The sequence below is a fragment of the Falco biarmicus genome, chromosome 4 (assembly GCF_023638135.1).
Source record: "Falco biarmicus isolate bFalBia1 chromosome 4, bFalBia1.pri, whole genome shotgun sequence".
NCBI classification, from domain to species: Eukaryota; Metazoa; Chordata; class Aves; order Falconiformes; family Falconidae; genus Falco; species Falco biarmicus.
Genome location: NC_079291.1, coordinates 90,735,458 through 90,756,327, shown reverse-complemented (window position 1 = coordinate 90,756,327; position 20,870 = coordinate 90,735,458). Strand labels below are relative to the sequence as shown.

At 40.4% G+C, this 20,870-nt stretch overlaps 1 protein-coding gene and 1 long non-coding RNA gene across 4 annotated transcripts in view; one reads left to right on the top strand and one right to left on the bottom strand.

The window, feature by feature from the left end:
* SUMF1 (sulfatase modifying factor 1) overlaps positions 1-20,870 on the bottom strand; it is a 38,884-nt gene that overhangs the window by 12,246 nt on the left and 5,768 nt on the right. For 2 of the 3 annotated variants that reach the window (XM_056337567.1, XM_056337568.1), the window contains exons 3-7: positions 18,641-18,715; positions 5,949-6,031; positions 4,081-4,203; positions 3,252-3,366; positions 2,095-2,208 (exon numbers count right to left, since the gene is read on the bottom strand). In XM_056337567.1, the coding sequence (XP_056193542.1) occupies positions 2,095-2,208; positions 3,252-3,366; positions 4,081-4,203; positions 5,949-6,031; positions 18,641-18,715 (510 nt within the window). The remainder of the gene's footprint in view (positions 1-2,094; positions 2,209-3,251; positions 3,367-4,080; positions 4,204-5,948; positions 6,032-18,640; positions 18,716-20,870) is intronic. The other variant, XM_056337569.1, reaches the window with a different exon arrangement.
* On the top strand, positions 933-20,232 carry LOC130148695 (uncharacterized). The gene is made up of 3 exons (XR_008821624.1): positions 933-1,592; positions 5,748-5,842; positions 18,844-20,232. It is a non-coding gene; the product is annotated as an uncharacterized LOC130148695 (long non-coding RNA).

The window sequence follows — 20,870 nt, the reverse complement described above, 5'->3', positions numbered from 1 at the left end:
ACACGCTGCCAACTGCCAGACCTACGCTCTCCCCCAGCGACACGGGTGCTGTTGGCCTTCGCAAGGGTGCGGATGGGAAAAGGGTCCTTTCCCTCCACTCTGGTTAAGGCAGCACATGCAGATCAGGGGGCTTTGGTTCCAGGCACTGAAGTGAAGCTTCAGTATCGAAAGGGGTAAAGCAGGAGTTTCCCTGGTGCAAAGGACAGTAACAACACAGTCTGGAATGCAAAGTTCAGCCTTGCTCATCCTCTTCCTCCTAAGCTGACTTACAAGGCTGCAAGCAAATCAATACTCTACCCCGGTATGGGAAAGATTGCTGGTTTTATTGTTCTTCACCTAAATTCACATTCTGCTAGCTACTCAAGACTTCATCTTTAGAAATGTTGCTCTTAAACTTGCCTTGTTTCCATTCATAAGGTACAGAAAAAAAGTTATCCTTAATCGTACATAAAACACCCACCAGAATGGAAACAGAATTGCAAGACAGCAGATGTTTCTTTCCTAATCAATCAGTATGCAAACAGGAAAAAAAAAATATCTAAAGATTCAGTTTGAATGCTAAGTATAAATTCTGAACATATTTCTGCTGTATATGCATGCAAGCCATGAGTCAATCTTGGAAAAAGACAGGTGTGTTTATACATTCAAGATTCAATTCATGCAACACAGCTTTCCATTATTGCTGAATTACAGAAACTGGCAGAAATTTTTTACTACTGTGAAATACTCAAATTGCATCATATGTATTATTTGTGCAATATGTAAAAAAAGGTAGCAGATGGGGATACAACACAGCCAAGGTCCCAAAGGAAAAGAAGGTTCTTTCACCATTGCTAGGCCACCAAGACTGATACCAATAGAAATTAGAGAATAGTCCATCGTATTATAAATCAAACAAGAAAAAAAAAGCTACAGCATTTCAGTTACTTGTGAAGATGTATGCAGTGCACTGTCCGACACAGAGCTGAAGCCACTAGAGAGACCCGTGGTGTCTTACAGGGATACAAGCAACTTGAAACTGGGCACTGTCATTGGTATGGGTTAGGAGGTCTTCATATGCTCCAACAGTGTGACGGAACTGCTAGTACAGATCTAGAGCAATCTAGACCCCAAAATTAGTTTTATTTCTCTCACTAGACACATACTCCCGGAAGAACAGCAGAAGACCAGCTTCTGCAATATACAAAACAGCAAAAAAAGTTTAGCAAGTTCCTCAAGCTACTTCCACTTGCTGACTTCCCAGAAAGGCCTCCAACTATGTTCAACACACCAAAGAAAGAGTACACATATCATAAGAGACAACAGCATGTGGATACTGAAATCCTGCAGCAGAGAGCTCCTGCCCCATGAGGTTTAATTGGTTTTCTCATTACAGATAACTGAGTCTGAACAAAAAAAGCTCTGTGAGAGCAGAGGAGTGCATTTCTCAGATTTAGTCATCCTGGATAAATGAGAGAGAAGGAGATGCAATACCAGAACTTGAATCTGCTGAGAGATACTACATGAGAAATGCCACATACAAAGCTCACCCTGCAGGACTCTCTTTCTCTGCCTGCCATGAAGAAAACCAAAGATTAACCTCTCAAAGCCTGGTAAGCTACTTTTCTCCATAAACTTCAGCTTTATTACATACTGAGTTTTAAACAAGCTAGCAGAAGCCGTAAAGATTACTCACAATGGTCTGTTCTCTACCTGGGGGGTGTCTGTGTGTGTGTGTGTGGGGGGGTGGAAATAATAGTAGTACAAGCTAGTAGTATAGCTTGTAGCAACATAAATTAACAAAAGAACTCCCCCTCCCTCCAAAGTAATTCCACTGCATTGGCAAGTTCTTTATTTACATAACACGATGCCACTTTGGAATTATTCCACTGCTAACCAGTTGTGGAGGCCTGTCCAACAATAACCAACCTAAATTGCACTGCAATTCCCATGTTGATGATTGGTGGCGTGATACTTCCCAATTCACCAGAACACAGCCAATCCCACCCCAGACACAGCAGAGAAGAGCAAAGAACAGCAGGTTTTCAAACTGCAACCACATCAGAGTAGCAAGAGGGAATTCTATACTTCATGTGATGCCAATAAAATACTTACAGGGTTGTGAACTTCATCTGTTGAATGATGAACAGCCCACCAGTCAGATGTCCATTCCCAGGCATTTCCTACAATGTTGTACAAGCCATATCCATTGGGAGGAAATGCAGTGACCTATACAAGATATGGAACACAAGTGCCAGTTCTGTAAATCACTCAACAAGAAATAAGGTTTTTTAATCCTGAAGACCAGCCTCCTGAAGGTACATTTGTCTTTAGTAGGAGTTTTGCCTTCATATCTCAAAAGCAGACACAAAATCAGAACTGCAGAACTATAACACTTTTACCTACTCTGTTTAGATAAAACAGAATGAAAGAATGAACTCTATTATCATTCTCTATGTCCTCAGCACCACATTTTCACTATGCCATAACGCATCTTCTCATTGGTTTTGGAGACTGATCCTCTAAAGAGAGGTGCTGTTTGACCAACAGATGTAGACCTAAACAAAGCATTAATGACCTGACCCTCCACGCCCATGCTTCCAAACTTCCACTTTCCCATTACCATCAAAGAGAAGCAAGGGTGGCTATCAACTCATGCATATGCGGACTCCTCGACTGATGAAGCTTTTTGGACTTACTTTAACTACCATTTAATAATTCATTCACATTCTTGACTGCCTTTAAATCCCACATTGTTTGCCGTACTAGACAGATACAACCTTTCCACAAAGGGAAGTTTCATTTCTTTTAAACTATTGCATGATTTTTGTGCGTCAGGAACAACTACCCAAAAAATAAAGAGTTCCAAAAACTTCAATGCCAGAAGTGCAGGCAGAAAGTGTTTCAGCTTCTGACTACAAACTGACTGGAAAGGGGGAAAAGAGGTCAGTTTGAGAGGAACTAAAAGTTAAAATGAAAGTAATCTTAAATTTCCAATTAGCTTTTTAAAAAGCATCCCTTGGTAATACCAGTCTGCCGTGAAATATACTATAACTTTAAAAATCTAAAGGTGAAAGAGTACAGGAACAGAAAATAGTCATGACTTACTGTGTTAAACACAGACCTTAATTTTATCACAGAATCATATCATAGAATGGTTTGGGGTGGAAGGGACCTTAAAGACCATCTAGTTCCAGCCCCCCTGGACTTGTTCTTCCTTTAGGAAGACTAGGTTGGTTTCCATATGATTAATTCACTTCAGACACACGTACAGGCGCTGTTCCTTTATATCCATCTTCTGCAGTGTTACTAGTTGGGAATACTCCCTGCCAGATATTGGCATAATGTTGACCTTTCGGTTGAAGCTTGTTGCCCCATGGAAAAAGTCTATTAAAAGACATACAGAAGAACAGTTGTCAAACATTTGTGCCTTTTTTTATTTAAATAAAAAAAAAGACACACCACACACACCCCCTGCTTCCTCCCCACCTTACTCTGGAGAACTGTCTGTATTCCAGTTCCATTTGTGCCAACTTCTAGCAGGTTTTCAAGGCGAGCAAGGGACGAGGACAATTCGTCCATGAAGGAGGGAAAGGCAGCACTGCCCTGTGCAGTATGTAGTCCAGGGCACAGGATGGAGAAGACATAAGCCTGTTACCTTGTCTTTCCCTCCTCCCCAAGACCAGTCAGGTAACAAGCGGGTCCAGTGGCCCTACAGTTGCTGTGCAGTGATAATAGTTATTCACTTAAGCTCTTTTGCAACTCTCCCAGCCTTGGCACTAAGCTCCTTCACTACACCTTTCATCTCCTGCAATAACAACAGTCCTGTGTCTTGGTATTTTTTCACATCTCCTGCTCTCCTTGGCTCTCTGTGCTCCCCTCCCATTACAGGGTTGAGATTACGATATACTATTTGGGTATGTAGGGAAATTCACTTCCCTAAAGGAATCTGTTCAGAGTAAGTCAGTGCTGCATTTACCACAGGTGTGCACACCACACAGGAAAAAGACATTGAGGGTAATAATAAAACCACACAAATTCTTCCTTATCTGTTAAACACCAGTTTTGAAACTTTATCAGGGACACATTTGTGACAGGTACCTATTTTCAAGGCCCCCTCGACAGCTGTACTCCCATTCAGCCTCAGTTGGTAATCGTTTCCCTGCCCATGTGCAGAATGCCACAGCATCATTCCAGGAAACATGAAGAACTGGATGATCCATTCTGTGGAGCAAAATAAATAGGACAAGATCATCAGTAGAACTAGGCAATTTCACAGCTATACAGCACAAGCAATTTACGAAACTTTTAGAGATGGCCAAAGGACTGTGAGTAAGTTCAGAGTTCAGTTACAACCGGACAAGCATCAGATTAGTTTTACAGAGAAGCTACCATTTAAAGAAAGACAGCAAGATGCTGGGAGGGAAATGCAGCCATCAGAAAAAAAAAAAAAGGAAGAAGAAAAAAAAATAATCAGCTGCTGTTTGTCTCATTGTGCTTTTACATGCTGCTCTACAGTTTACAGAAAAGCTCCCATCTTTGGTTTGGTTCCAAGACTGCCCTTACAACCCTGGCTTCTCTTTCCAAAAGGAGGCAGAAAAAATGCCTAGTCATTCTTGTCGAAAGGATCCTCCCCATCCAAGCCTCTAACCAATCGAGATACTTCAAGAGCTGAGAGCCCTGGTCCAGAAGACAGATACAGAGGGCTTCCTATTAACTTGTCTTTCCTGCCTCATTTCACAAGTCAGCATACACCTGGTGGTCCATTAGGCTACTTCCATGGGGCAAGTTCACCAACAGTTGTACTAGGCTAGATTTGCACCATACTTCTACAAGACTAGATTTACATGGCAGGTTTCCAACTCTTATCTGCTGACTGTGACCTAAATTTCTCTGTCTCCCCCTAACAACACCTCCTGATATTATCTCTATTTTTGCCTCAGATAATTCTTTCATTGCCCTTGGAGAACAGACAATGGACTTGTTACTAAGCAGTTCAGCCATCAAATGATGTTACACTAACATAGCCCTGTCCTTAGAGAACTCAAAAACATGCCAGCCTCTAGTAGATCTAGGCTACAGAGCCTGACTTAATTTCAAATGACAGTTTCAAAACTTAACTAGATGATTAAGACAGCTAGTGCCAACTTCATTGACATCTGCCTAGCAAGAGAAAGAGTTGCAATGTAAGAGGTCACATCTAAGTAAGCATGCCCTAACACTCGTAACTGAACAACAGTTTTCAACATGCCCAACTTGGGGCTAGTTCTGCAGTATCCATAAAAAGCACCTGAGATTAACGAAGGCTTTTGATTTTCTAGACATAAAATTCCTTCCACTTCTGAATGGAAAGAGACTGCATGAAGACATGGATCAGCAAATTTCAGGGTTCACACTAGCAAAGCACAGTACTAACTATAGACTGTTAGGAAAAAGCACAGTTTTCCACAGCATTTAGAGCTGCTAGATAAAGTCACAACTGATTTTCCACAATAATCAGCCCACAAAGTCAGAATACAGTAAAAAGAACAACACTCTTCAGTACGCTGCTGCCAGAGAGATATGCTTCCAAATCTCAGATGGACAACATGCTACACAGATTCCTAGAACATGCATACAGCTCAAATTTAGTCTGCCTCCCCAAAGCCAGATCTGCACTGAATACTCTAAAGATACTGACCCTCTAGAGATCTACTGTTTCACTACTGACATCTAAATGTGACTAGAAAACACTGAAGCACATTTCAGTACGGTCTCTTTTCCCTCAGGTGGAAAGTGTTTATACATCTTTTTGAAATTCTGCATCATTGACCAGATGACCCCTAGAAGATGAGAAAATAGTAGCAGAAGCAGCAGCAAACAGGTACCTAATTAAAGACCTTTTCTTGCCCCCACCCCCTCCTGATGCAAGTCAACAGGTATATTTACAAGCACTGTCTATTATAATGGAATGGTCATTCACGGCTTACCTGTTGGAGATACTAGAGTCAGGACCTTCGGGGTGCTTCCAGTTGGCTCCCTTCACAGGCAACCACCAGGGAGCAGCTGCAACCTGAGAAGTGATGAGAATGGCCAAGGAAGAAGACTTAAGTTCCCAGCTAAAGGTTATTCTGAAAAAAACTGTGCGAACACAGGCTACAAAGCTGTCACTCACAGTTCATGGCTCTGTCTGCAGCCAACTGACCTGTTACATTCCAGATGATCTTTCATAAACCAAGACGATCATTTGATCTACATTACAACACCGCTGCTCAAGGAACAGCCCAAGATACAGAACAGCACAAAGAAAATGCCACCCAAAAACAAGCAAGAGGGAGACTAAATCCTGAGCATACTTCTCTGAGGTACTGGCTGTCTCTTCTTCCCTTCTACATTTTTCTCACCTGCAGATCTGATACAAGACACAGTTTATTCTTTTTGAAAGCACAGCCTTCAGCATACTATGATGGACCACACTGTCCTCTCACAAATTCTCAGTTCCTGACCTCTGAAAACATCAGCCAAGAACAGATGGTAGTGATTGGAAGAGGTGACCTGGAACATTAGAGTATTACTCCATTCTTTTACAACAGTATGCCCACAGTACAGTTGAACCAGCTAACCTCCTGGCTGACTTCAGTCTGACACATTCTGCAGAAATGATTAAAAAAAACCCAAACACACAACAGTTTTGGCTTAAAGAGAATTTTCATCCCAATTATTTGCTCCCTAGACTCAGTGTTTTGGAATAACTACAACAAAATCCTGATGACTTCCTTTAACTAGGGTTAAAACACATATCTTGCAACACATTTACTTTCCAGTTAATTAACTCAGTAAGCCGATTTTAAATTATTTGCTGTCAGCTTCCAGAAGGTGGAGACAGAAGAGCCACAGAAGTGAAGCCTTTTTTTTTTTTCCCCAGTTGGTTTGCTGAGCAACATCAAGCAGTCAAAACACTCTAATAATGCAGACATCAAGTACTTCTCTCTAATAAAAGCCTCAAATTTGGTTCTGCAATGCCAAGGAATTATTGCTGGAATACATTTGTTAAGGATTTCTTCTATTAAGCTTACTTCAAAGCAGAGAAGGTCAGTGCACAGCACGTTTAACTATTCTGTTCCCACTCACATTCACTTAGAAATACTTAGCTTAATAATGGGTCCCTTCAGAAACTGAGGCAGAAAATAACACTTATACTAACCATCAATAAGTGGTTTTATTCCAGCAGTCTGAATGCTTGCTTTCAAAACACTCCTATTACAGAGATCCCTTCCATAATGAACAAAAATCTAAGTAAATAAACCTCCAATGCTTTAGGAGTTAAATAGCCTACCAGCTGGTTAGCCCTAGACCTAGGAGATGCAGATGCTTCTCTAACACTGGCCTGTAAAACCTTCAGCAACTTCTGCCCTCTCTGCTGCCCATCAGCTTTCCCCACTCAAAAGATGGCAAAGGGAAGAAGCAGAATATTTCTTTGTCTTCATCATGCTGATAAACCAACTTTGTAAAGCATTATGCACACACGTAGGAACTGTGCCAAGAGTGTGACCCTTTAACTCACCAAATCCTTCACAGAAAGTTCGAAAGCAAAAGTCACTGAAAGCTGGTACTCCGGAGACAGAGTATCAGTATGGTCAAAGAATTTTAACAGCAGCTTCTAGGAGGAAGCTGCATCCTTCAACAGTGAAGAGCATTTAACATGTAATTACTTGTATGTGAGAAAAAATAACTATGACAAGCATCATTTGTTAAGAAAAACTCTGGTCAAAACTACCCAGCAGATCTCTCATTTGAACGTTTCAGTAGGAAATTAAACTGAAGTGCCTAAGAAACAGAAGTACTGCTAATACACAAAGACATATTACCTTATTTTTATATCAGCTGATCAGTGTATGCTATAACAGTTCCCATGACAGCTTTTCATTCTTCTCCCATCATCACACACAGATTTTGCCTACAACATACATCTGGGTACCTTACTCAAGAGCTCTTTGTAAATCAATAGCAATCCTGGACTAAAGCTGCAGAGCTGTTGGCTTAAACTCAGCTGAAGAGCCTACAGCTCTTTGTGAGCTCTAGGGAAGAGTGCTGGAATCCCTAAACGTGCTGCAGGACTCCTTCAGGCTGGGAAGCCATCCACACACGGGTTTCCGACACTCTGTGCCAAAGCTAGTGAAGAGACATCAGTGTTAAGCACAAAAGCAATAAAGATGTTCTCAGCTGCTTGCTGATGACTAAGATGTTCTGTCCATGTGCTCTTCATCTAAATGGGACCCTCCAGGCGCACTACGAAAGTAATGACGTTTCTTGAAGATCCTGCTTTCTGATCTCCCTAGCATAACAAGCACAGAAATTGACAACACCAACCACGTAATTCCGGCTCAGTATCCGACAATGCCAATGACATTCTCACCACAAGCAGAGCCCCTACCCTTTTGAAAAATGCATGAGAAGCATTTATCTCTTGCTAGAAACTACAGTCTTCAAACCCAAATATGGGATCTTCAGAGAGATACTCCGCTCAACTCCCATAGCGCTAAAGCTTCAGAACGATCAAATGCTAAATAAAAACTACAGTCAGTAGGTTTTAAACTAGTCTAATTTCACCAATTCCTCATCTGTTTTGAGCTTTAACCTTTAATCTACACTCAAGATAGAACAGAAATCCAAAGTTAGAATTTTACAGATCTTTAAGGAAAATAAAGAGCACTACAGTATCGTTTGCTAAAGGTTCTCTGTGAATCTGAAAGATCACAAGTAAGATTTCATCCCAATAGTTACTAAGCACAACACATTTTTGTAAATTTAACTGCTGGGGTTTGGATTTAAAGAAAAAAAAAAATCTCTGCAGGAGACTGCAAAGACACTTCAGAAGACTTCAATTTTGGAAAACATTTTTGTTATGCGAAAGAAAAAGCAGATGCTTTCAATCAGGATGGTTTATTTTAAAATGAGAAAAATATAGTGTCTCCGCATGAGAGCACTACGTGTGCACGTCTTCTCTTTCTGGCTCTGCTGAACTGAACACCAAATGGCTGCCAGTCTTTTCAGAACACCCAGATCTTTAGAGACGCTACACATATAGTACTAGGACAGTGGTAACAGTGATAAAGTTCATACAGCCTTCAATAATTAATTGGAAACTTATCTAAGTCAGCCAGTGACACCAGTGAGCATGCACCAAGATGCTCCTTCCAAAAGAGAAAGTCATGTACCTGAAATTTACAGTCCTTTCAAAAAACTTCTCATAAGTCTTTAAAGCTTTTAATTGTTCTAAATCTAATTAGTAGAAGAGCTAATTAGACAGAGATATTACAACATCACAGTTAATACAGCAAAGCCCTCCCTCACCACTAATGAGCTTAGTTACTTTCATAAAGCTTAGTATTCTCATGCTTCACTCCGAAACATGTGTTCTGTAGACGGGCAACAGATTAATTTTGTAAAAATAGCAGCATATGCTGCTGAATACATCTTGAAGAGTTACTGAATTAGAGGACAATATCTCCTTCACTTTAATTAACTCTTCACAGCACAGCCTACCACTTTTAAGAGAATTGGTTAAACATTACCACCCTGCAAACATTATGCAACTGCGTTGATGTACAAGGAAATGCAGTTCTAGGAGCAAAGCACATTTCAGAGGCAGAGAAGCTCAATGCTTGTTTTGGTCTGATCCAGCTGAAAACTTGGATTATCCAGCTCTGTGGTCCAGGATTAAACTTTAAGAACTCACTGTTCTGCTTAACACAGGCGCATAGCGCTGTGAAGAAAAGAGAACACAATATGATCACACTGGGAATACTAATACTTAATTCCAACCTAGAAGTTTTCCACTCAAATGAAGCTATTTGAAGAACTGAAGCCTATACTCCCACTATCAGTTTGCATAAAAGTCAAAGTTTTAAGTATTCAATTTTCTTTTCAAAGTAGGCTGGAATATCCTAACTTTAATGGCCCCATTAGCTTGTGATTTCAAGATTTTTAAACTACTTTACAATCCTATTGAAGAAAATTACTTCCCAAATACACGGATAAAAAACGAAAGGGGGGGGGGGGGGGGGGGGGGGGGGAAACATCAGCAAAGTCAATTTCGTCGTCAGCATTACACTGGTACTGGTACTGCAAAACCAGTAAGTAAAAACCCTTGAAAACACACCCAAATCCCCCAGCAAATAACCATGAAAACATTTATAATAGTCTTGCACCTAACTTAGAAAAAAACACTCCCCCCACTTTACCTCCAAATTTCAAATTCAATTCACACATATATTAGAAAAAATACCAAAAATAAACTCAGCTGAGTAGCTCATCTTGGCTGTAATTCCATTTCTAACGTGCAGCAATTCACTTGAAATAACAAAGCTGTAGATTTTAACCTTAAGTCAGGCACAGAAGATGAGAAATTCATGCTGTTATCCAGACATGTAGCACCAAACACCTTTTTTTGATGTGCTCCATCATTATAATGCTTTTTTAATATAATAAGGCCTGCATACACTAGGTCAAGATAACCATTGGGAAGAAGCAAAAGTTATTGCAGACTAAGAACTTCAGCAATTCAGGAATCAACTGTCTGAAAAGAGATTTGCAGAGGGAAAAGTAGTCTAAGTCTGGAAAACTCTCCCAGAACCATTTATTAAGCCGTGGGTTCTGAAAGATACACACACTTCAGTTTCAGAAGCTGACTTAATAGGTTACCACTTGTTTGAATCAGGTTGTGTTAAACTCTGTACATCTTTAATTTGCAATAGCATCCTCTTTGCTGCAAAAGCAATGTGTGCATCAGCTGGAAGCAGGGAAGTTATGAAGCAATATCTCTGAGAAATATACCCAGTGGTCTGGATACCCTCACTGCTAGCATTGGTAGGACTTGAGAAAAAATTAGTTATTCGGTAAAGAATATAATATTTGGATGAGGTTTTATTTTATCCATGCAAGGCAGATACACATAAATCTCTGTCAATTTTTCCTCCTCTAAGCCATATCTTAAACCCTGAACTGCTGATTAATGAGCTACTGAAGAAAGAGGCAGACAGAAAATAGAACATTTTTAGTAGGGCAGGAAGTTTCAGAAATGAAAATAATTACTGTGCAACAGATAAGCCATTGTCATTTTCCACTCAGAAACCACACAGAAATCACATAAGGTGGGGTCCTGGTCACAAGTAACTTAACATCTATTTTTCTAAGTAGAATCAGCATGCCTTCCTAACAACCTTCAAAAACTTCTTCCCTCACTAAGATTCAGAGCAGAGATTTCACTCCCACCTCCATCACACAGCTCCCAACTGCGTATCCCTACAGCATCTCCTTCCCTCCGCAGCAGGGAAGCCCACTCTGCCAGCCAGGCACCGCCAGTAGACAGGTACCATTCACCTACACCTGCCTGCAGAAGCAGACTATGGGTATGAAGAGGTCAGTCGAGCACTGGGATCGTGATTCAGCAGCCCCAGACATCAGGAAGCAGCAGCTACTCTGGGCTGCTGCACTAGCACAGCCCAGCTCCCAGCTGACGCTAACCCACCCCACATTTTGGCTGACAGCTGTCAGGTCCTGCTCTGGACCAGGGAGGGAAATCAGCAGAGGGCAGAGATGAAGCTTAGCCCCTCTGCTCTGATTCAGCTTGGCAGTCAGATTCAGAATGCATCACTGCATGAAGGGCAGTTTGAAACAAGCCGGAGCCAGGCAGTGGTCCCGCTCGATTTTAGAGCCATTTTCCAAATGCAAGGAAAACCCTTCCAGCAGATGCATGCTCCCTGTTCACCTTCGCCAGCCTGCAGCTCCGCTTCTCCACTGAGAGCGGCAGGAACATGACCTGTTTCTATGCAGTGCACCATCTCTATAGCAACAGGCTTGCATTTAAGTTGAAACAGCTGTAACTGAGTCAGGGAGACATTGCAATGTAAATAGTGTGGAAGTGAACACCACTTGAAGACTCAAGACAACGAATAGACCTCTCCTAGCCAGTTACCATGGTTGTCATAGTAGCTGCACATGGGAGATATAATCTACATATGCAGCTATAATTCATATTTGTACTTGAAGATACTCTGCAGAGAAGAGCAAACCTTCTATAATTATGTACATAAACTGAACCGAAACATGATTGTCAAATTCTCCACCAAATCAGTAATTAAGCACACTGAAACAGCTTAGAAGTAGACAGCTGAGTACTTTTTCCAGAAGCTAATACTTGATGTTGACAGCTTCTGCACCACTGCAAGTCCCATGCTATTTATTTATATTGCTCAGAAGTCCCAGCTCCCAAAAGCTCCAATTACAGAAGAATCTGTTTTCATTCTTATTTTCTAAGGTTTCTAGCCTCCCTCATTAGCTCAGAAATTAAAGCAATAAGGATATTTTTTTTTGTTTAATATTGAATATTGATATTGTTTGCCTTAAGTCCCAATACTTTAAAGCACTTTGAAATTGCAGTATCGCAAAAAAAAGAAAGGCAGCAGCTTTATAGATTAAGAATAAATACATTTTAAGTGATCAGTTGGAGAAAATATTTCAGACTTAACTGGAAACTAGCATTTTATTTTTACAAAGGGACCTCTTCCTTCATATAAGGAAAGGTCATTGAATCTCATTCAAATAGTGTAATACTTCACAGCTATGTCAATCCTCCAAGAAAAATAACCAAAAATATTTGATGCTAAAATCCAGTAAGATTCATTAAGTGCAAGTTTTGGAATCCAAAGAAGCTTCTTTTGAGGAACTGATATTCCTGGTGAGTTCCATCTCTGGAAGTCTATTTTTCAGCCAACATCTAAATCTGCACTCAAGCTAGTAATTTTTTCCAATAGCCAAGTGAATACGAGCTTTAAGAAAATAAGGCTTGTATGGATACATCTGCAGCCTGAGGCACAAGCAATGCCCCATTTTAAAGTTGTAGTTTATACTGACCGTTATGGACCAACGTTACTGGTAATTCCCAGTGAGAGACTCTTCCTGCACATCGTTCTTTATCCCAGTAGTGGGAGCACGGCATAAGAAGACAGAGATTAATAGTTCAATAGCAGCTCCACCTTCCCAGCTCCTCACAGGCAATAGCCAAACCATTAGGGTCTGCAAAAAATCAGCTCACCCATGCCTTTGATTGCCATTTTCTTTCTGAAAGGTCTCTGAAAAAACAAAACCAAGTGTGCTAGAGATGAAAGTTACCCTTAAAGTAGCAATAAGCGTGTTTGTCAACTTCTGCTTATGCATCTTAGGCATGTTGATGTTTTAACAGTAGCAGACAAACTATGCAATAACCTATCTGCTTCCCCCCAAGCCACAGATAAGCAAAGTATTGCACGCTGTCACTCTCCATAGTAACTGCTGCAGACAGCAGTACTGCTATCCTACCTGCAAACATTGCTTGTTTCATTATTAATTTTAAATCCTATTTGAAATGCTTATGTTTTCATTGGTTTTAGAATGGGATTGTGTCCTTTGAGTTACTGGCTAGAGGCACTGGTATAAATAGGCAAATTGCACAGCTCAAGACCGCTGCAGAGGTCTCCATACAAACAGGGATGAAAGTAGCATTCAGTAGTTCTAGATTGACCAGAACTCCTTAATAGTATTTCCTCAAGTCTGCCAGGAACTAATTTCATCGCATTCTCAGACCAAAAATTCAATACCTCCTAAAGACAAATTAAGTATACAGATTTGTATGCTATCGGTCTCTTCATTGCAGAATTTATCTGGCCTAGAAGCAAAAATTATTTTGCTATCTTGCACAAGCCAAGAATCAAAATGTTCCTACTACTCTCCAGTGAGAAAATCTGACTTACACTGTATTCCAGTCTTGGTAAGTGCTACCCTGTTTACCTTTTTCAGGGTAGATGCACAGCAAGCAAAACATTTGCAGTTATTTGCAGGTGCTCTCAAATCCCCTCACTGGCAAGCACGCCCCAGTACCTTCTCATTTCACAGACACCATCCCCATGCTTTTTGCTCTAGGATACATTAAAATGCCTCATCAATGGCATTTTACAATGGCATGGAATAATAGCACTGGGCATGCATTTCCCCCCGTCTGTACTTCCTTCTGAACTCAGTCAGGAAGATAAAGTAGGCAGTTTTGTCATAAAATAAGAATAACAAAACCTCTACATTTTGAGCTTTTTCCATTTCCTCCAGTTCTCTCAAAAGAGAAGGAAAGAAAAAAAAAAATATCTCCGAGTTCCAAGCTGTTGGCAATTCCAGGCTGTGTTTCATCTATGGTATCTAAACCAAAGGCCAAATACCCAAGAAAAGCCATAACTTAATAGCTGTAATAGATGCAGTAATTAGTAGTTAGTTTTAATCTGCAAGTCTGAGAACTGATTTTAATATGTGAAACTATCCAAACTTGTTAAGCCCACACAAAATGATTTAGTTTCAAAGGACCTTCGCCTCTTAGCCTAGAAAATCCTTTTTTACTTGAAAAGGTCCTCACCAGTTCTATCAGTAACACCCTCATCTGTTACAGTGCTAAATTTTCACTATCTACCACATCACCACTGCAAACTCAAAAGCCAAAACTAAAACTTGTGTTCCCAGAAGTCTAGAACAATTCAATTATTGGTTGCTACACCCCTTTTTACTGCTTCCCTTCCAGAGGAGGGTTAGGTCCAACCTGCATTCCTGTAGCAGTGGCTATCTAAGAGACCACCTCACCTCCAGGAAATGCACACCCAAAGCTCCAACAATTATAATACGTGCTAAGCTGGTTTGCTCCTGCATTAGCTTTCACCAGCCCCACCTCTGTTCTAGCTTAGCGGTCTGCTTCCTTTGAGGGACTACGATAACTTTGTCTGGTTTAAGAACTGGAAAAGCCAAAGTGGCCAAATAGAGCAAAACCCCCAGATACTCCCCAACAGACACATGCACCTCATTATTTATAGGAACTGTTACAAACCATTTAGTTCAGTATCTTCACTGCTACCTCCACCTAGTTCTTTAACTGCGTATGAAATGCTAATTCCAAAATATACATTCCTGTAGCTCTTCCCCTATACTCACAATTGCATTTAGCACCTCTGTGCTTCAGCTGGAGAAAAGTCTTATCAAAACATGTCTGAGACACTAAGGCAAAGTAAAAATATAGTCCTTTCTCCCATCAATTTCCTGGAAGGATTTTCAGTACCAGTAATGCTCCAGTGTTGAGATCTTATTTCTGCTTTTCACAGCCATAGTTATGATTCAAGACGACACATACCACAACCTAAATATTAGCGGACTAAGACATACATTGAGAAAAAAGCCTTAAAAAAGCCTATTGCCGATCATTACAATCTGCTGATACAAACTTCACACAATTTACACTTTTTCTAATTACATTTGAATGGCTATGCTGCAGTAGCCAAGTTTTAAAGTGCATTCACTTTTCTTTATTAAAGTAACTGAATAGCATTACATTCCTTTCACCATTTTTTCCCCACCAGACACTAGCAGATTTTAAATATTTGGGGCAATTTTCTTCCCCCCTCCCCTAGTTTCTATTGTTTCATTTAAGCTTACAGATGCTTAGCAAAAATTCACTTTTACAGAACGCTTAAAGTCCCTACCCCATAGTTGGGGTGCTTCTGCATTTTGCAATAAGAAGTTTCTTGCAAGACATCTACAGAAACTTGTTTCTTGAAAGCATTATCTATAAAAAACTGCTAATACATTGTATTAATTTCAATCAGCCAGAATAAGCATGGCCTACACAGAATTTGGTTGCCTGAGCAGCAGTCTCACTACATTATATCCTAATGCCACCTCCCATGGCTCATGGTTCCCTTCCCTGCAACTGAAAGATCCTTACTTGTTCTAGCTTACAAATTGCACTGTCACAAAAACCAGTGACCCTCAAAACAACTAAGGTCTGTACAGTACTCGCAACATTTATAACCTCTCACAGAAAATGCATACTGGACATGGTTTTGAGAGGCAGAAGCACACACAGATAGAACTCTAAGCTGTACCTTCAGACACAGTTATCTTTGCAGCTCCATTGCTGAGCTGCTTTCTGACACCTTCTCCTTGCAGGCCAAGTTACTTCCTAGAACTAGGATTTCATGGTATCTAGCTGGTGAGGGGGTAGGCAGACAGGAGGAACAAAAGTGGCTTTAGTTTCTTTTTCACCTCCTGACAATATTACCACATTTTACAACATGTTTGCCCACAGCATCAGCATGAAGTTTAGAAGTGCCAAACTACAAGGCAGGCAGTCACTATTCTCCAGATCACCCTACCAAAACATTTAGTACAATCTTTCTCTGTGTCTATTTTGACAATGCTCTGCATTCTAGCAACTCGCAAAATGTCCAATAATGAATACTGAAAACATGGCAAAAGGACAGTCTCCTAAAGTTTACTTCAAACAAATACAGAAAACCTTCATCAAGAAGCAGCCAAAAAGACCAGTTTGGGCTCCATTCCAGCTGTCTGGCATAATACTTGTTCTGTTCATATTACAGCCAACACTTTAAAATTCGGCTGACACACCCAGTAAAGTGGCTCCCAACACCCTGTATGTGTTTACACAAATAGCCAAGACTGAGCTTACACCAGCATTCTTAGGGTTTCTTTGTTTTAAAACTGAGAGCGTGATTTAGGGATTTCTGCATCACAGAACTAGGGCAGGAAAAAATTTCTCTAATACCAACTGTTGTGAAGATGAAATGAGCCCATCTGGATTTATCCTACCTTCAACATCATAATGCTAGTACTTAGGAAGTCCAATTTAATCTTCCTATATCTCACAGTACACAAATGTTAGTCCCGAATTAAAAGATAAAATATTCTTGTAATCTTCCTTTCCTTGCAGTAGGAAGCAAAACCCCACCTTTTTTGCCAGTCATTCACAGCCCACATTCACATGGGGCTTCATGAAACCTCCAATCTATCAGTCTGCCCCTTGGAGATAGAAATCAAACTCTACAGACTTTCCCTCTCAACCAAGAGCATCATTTATACAGAACAATTAATATTCACTACTCTGAGTTACCGCACCATGCTCACAGAAGAAAAATTCTTTGTGTGATAAACAATCTTGGAGAAAAATCAAGCAACTTAATACTGAAGTCCCAGGTATTCTCAGTTGTTTGCCATAATAAATAACAATCCTCTGAACTCCCGAGGTTGTACCTTGGATCAACTGACATGCATAATGAAAACCTTGCTACTAACTAAAAGACATAATGTCATCTCAGATTGTCCCACCTCTCTCCCTCTTTGCTTATCTAGTATCAGGAGGTGCAAAAGGTGGCAACTTGTGCTCTTCTATAAGTGCAGTTTCACTGAACACTTACTTACGTTTAACTGAACTATTGCCAAAAGATGGAGTTTCAGTCTTGCTACTACCTTATCCCTGCCCCATGTACATCCTGCTTCCCTGTGTTGACTCAAGCAGTTGCAGAATAAGCCAAGTTAGCTTTGCTAAGCCAAAAGAAAATTAACCAAAAAAAGCTGAAGAAATGCCCATGCAGAGTAAATGCTACTTGAAGCCACCCCCACCCCCTAAACCTGCCACACTATGCACATCAGAATGCTTCATTTCTAAGGGCTTTTTAAAGGCATGGGACAAGAGACCTGGAAAAACAGTGTGTTCATCAGATCTGAGGATAATTCTGACAGGAAGAGACCTCAGGAGGTCATCTTGTCCAAACTTCTGCTCAGACCAGATAAATTCATCCAGATGACGACAATACATAATCTGCTTACTATTGGGACCTGTAAAGGTTAAGTAACTTGTTAAGGAGGAGGTAAATGAAGCCTAAGAAAGGAAAGGCTCAGCAACACATTCACAACAGAAAAAGAAGAAGAGGGGCAGGGAAGCTTTGCTACCAACATTTAAAAAAAAAAAACCAACTAACATTCACTTCTACTCAACAGGAGAAGTGGATCAGCACCAGCTGATCATCAGCATGGCACCTACCAGGATTGCTATGTTGCCCTAGTAAGATGAAGGGAACTGAAAAAAGCATCAAGGCATATAAATCTTCTACAGAGATGGAGGAAGCACAGCTTAAGCCATTCACAACATTATGAGTCTTACACTCTCAGGTCTGCCATCAAAATGGCACTTCTTTGGAATATTTGCCTCCAGTTAACATAAAAAAAGCACTCACTGTGCTAGTGCATCACTTAGATAGCATTGCTGTTTTATCAGATACACAGATTATCCTCATTTTCTTAAATTGGTAGGATCTGGGATTTGCCCACTTTGCTTGGATGCAAGACTGCATTGGCAGAGTCTGCCAGTCACGTTTACATATGCTCTTGGAGCCAGCAGCACTCCTGTTCTTTGCCTACACAGCACAGCACTCAGCACATGCTACTGACATTGGAATTTCTGAAGCATCACACTGTTACATGTAATGCAAATAAACAGCCTTCTATCTGCATCACTTACTACAGTCCTAAATATCTCTCATTATAAGGGGAAAAAAAAAACCAAAACAAAAGGAGATTGATACTCACTTCTGCTAATCGGAAGCAGATTTTTTTTTTAAATTGTTTAAAAAAGGTAAAAGAGAATAGACTGTAAATCTTCCACACTTGAGGGCATCTAATCTTTTAGGCCAAACACCACTCCATAGACCCCATTATATATGTGGCTTTGGGAACACCACACAATTTCAATACTACTGCCACAACTGCTAACACATCTACCCCAGTGATTAAGTAAGTTTTGCTCTGCTGTGTTACTCACTGCTTGGTGGATATCAGCCTTTACTTCTTCACTCAGCATTCCCTCGAACACAAAGGAATCCCCAAATTTCTCTGCCTAGAAAAAAAAAAAATTAAAAAATCACCCATATTATGAAAGAAATGTTATTTTTAAAGCTGTAAATGTGAGTGGTGTTTTATCAAGGATAAGGAAATTCTAATACTATTTTTGATTTGTCTTTCAAGGAAGCTATTTTGGAACAGAAGAGAAGGCATTTTACCTCTGGATGTCACTGTTCTTCAACAGCAACTGGACAGATGGCAGCTCACAAAGCTTCTGCAAATGTTTTTAGATTTATTAATTAAAAATGCAGTTCCAATTGTCCCAACTGTTTTAAAATGCTGCAGTCAATGATCTAACATTCAGAGGAAGGCGTAATTTCTCTTCATTTTCCTTTGGGAATCACAATAAAAGACTTAAGCCTTGTCACTTGCTGCTCCATCATCACTAGCACCATGTATTAAAAGTGCTGTAACAATAGGAGAGTTAAAGAGTTACCCAATCATTATGTCTCGCATTATATAAAGCCAAAAGAAAACAAAAACCACAAATAATTTTTCAATGGATCACAGTACATGATACTAACATAGTTTTTTTTTCCCTTGGTAAACTAAGAGAATTGATATACTAGGGAAATCAAAACTACAATTCAACACATTTGCCCTTCTCAGTTTCTTCCTTTTATTATAGGCATCCAGAGACTGAGACTGATGGCCATGAGTTGCTTCTGCACACTCAGAACTCTTCAAGCAACACAGTTTGAAAGAAGGATCCCATTGTCCTGGTTTTGGCTGGGGTAGAGAGTTAATTTTCTTCTTAGTAGCTGGTACAATGCTGTGTTTTGGATTTAGTATGAAAACCATGTTGATAACAGAGATGTCTTAGTTGTTGCTTACTCTAGATGAAGGACTTTCCAGTTTCCCATGCTCTGCCAGTGAGCAGGTACACAAGAAGCCAGGAGACAGCAGATGCAGGACAACTGACCCACACTAGCCAAAGGGATATTCCATACCCTAGAACACCATGCTTGGTGTGTAAGCTGGGGGAAGTTGGCCAGGGCCTGCTGATTGCTGCTCAGGGACTGGCTGGGCATCGGTCAGCGGGTGGCAAGAAACTATATTGTGCACCACTCTGATTTTTTTAGTTTCTTTTGTTTGCTTCCATCCCCTACCCCTTGTGTTTTATTCCTCTCTCTTTCTCTCTCCTTTTCATCACAATAGTTATTATTGTTATTATTATACTTCAATTATTAAATTCTTATCTCAACCCATGAGTTTTACCTTTTTCTGATTCTCCTCCCCATTCCACCAGGGCAGGGGAGGGAGTGAGTGAGCAGCTGCGTGGTACTTAGTTGCCAGCTGGGGTTAAACCACAACACCCACTCACCACCCAAACTGCAATAAGTTTTAGCCTATAGTTGTGATCTTTATATATTCAGTTTCAGAAAGGAAAGAGAAGAGAAGAAAAAAATAATCTCTCTCATTTGCCCAATCTGAATAACTCAGAGAGAGGCAAACAGGTTTATCACGAAAGGGACCCCAGATTTCAGTCTGACAGCCTCTATCAAGGGCACTTTTAAAGTTTCTTAAAAAATACTTTTGGTTCAACAAGATAGCTGTACACCTAGAGATTTTTTTTCTTCAGGTTTCTATTTACTTTCAGGTTTCATCTCCCACTGGAGTTTAGTCTAGTCCTTAACAGAAGAAAACCAAGAAGTAGGTTGGTTCTGTTTACCCACAGTAATATGGACACTATTTAAATACACAAAAATGTGCTCAGATGCATCCCCAAAAAAACCCTGAAGAATCAGTGCTGTTGAACTCCAGGTTTATTTTTCCAAATCCAGTGTAAAAAGGGGCTCCACATGGGGAGCAAGGGAGACAGGATAAGTGGAGCACCCAACTACGCTAGCTGAGACACAAAGTGCTGTCTGAAACAGGCTCCATCTGATGCTGTGCCACATTTAAATACCACTGCACATGTGCTCATTCCGGAAGCTGTTTGCAACAAACCCTGTTCAAACTCAAAATTGTTAAGCAACCTTTTTTCATAATTATTGAGCTAAGAACTTAAAAACAGAAATAGTGCTGCAGATAAAAGAAGCCCTTCATCCAACCAGAAGGATTGTATCTTCCAAATGAGAACCACTTTAATCAAGTGAATTCAGCAAAGTGCCTCCTTTGAGACCTGATCATTACCAAGGCTTTTATTT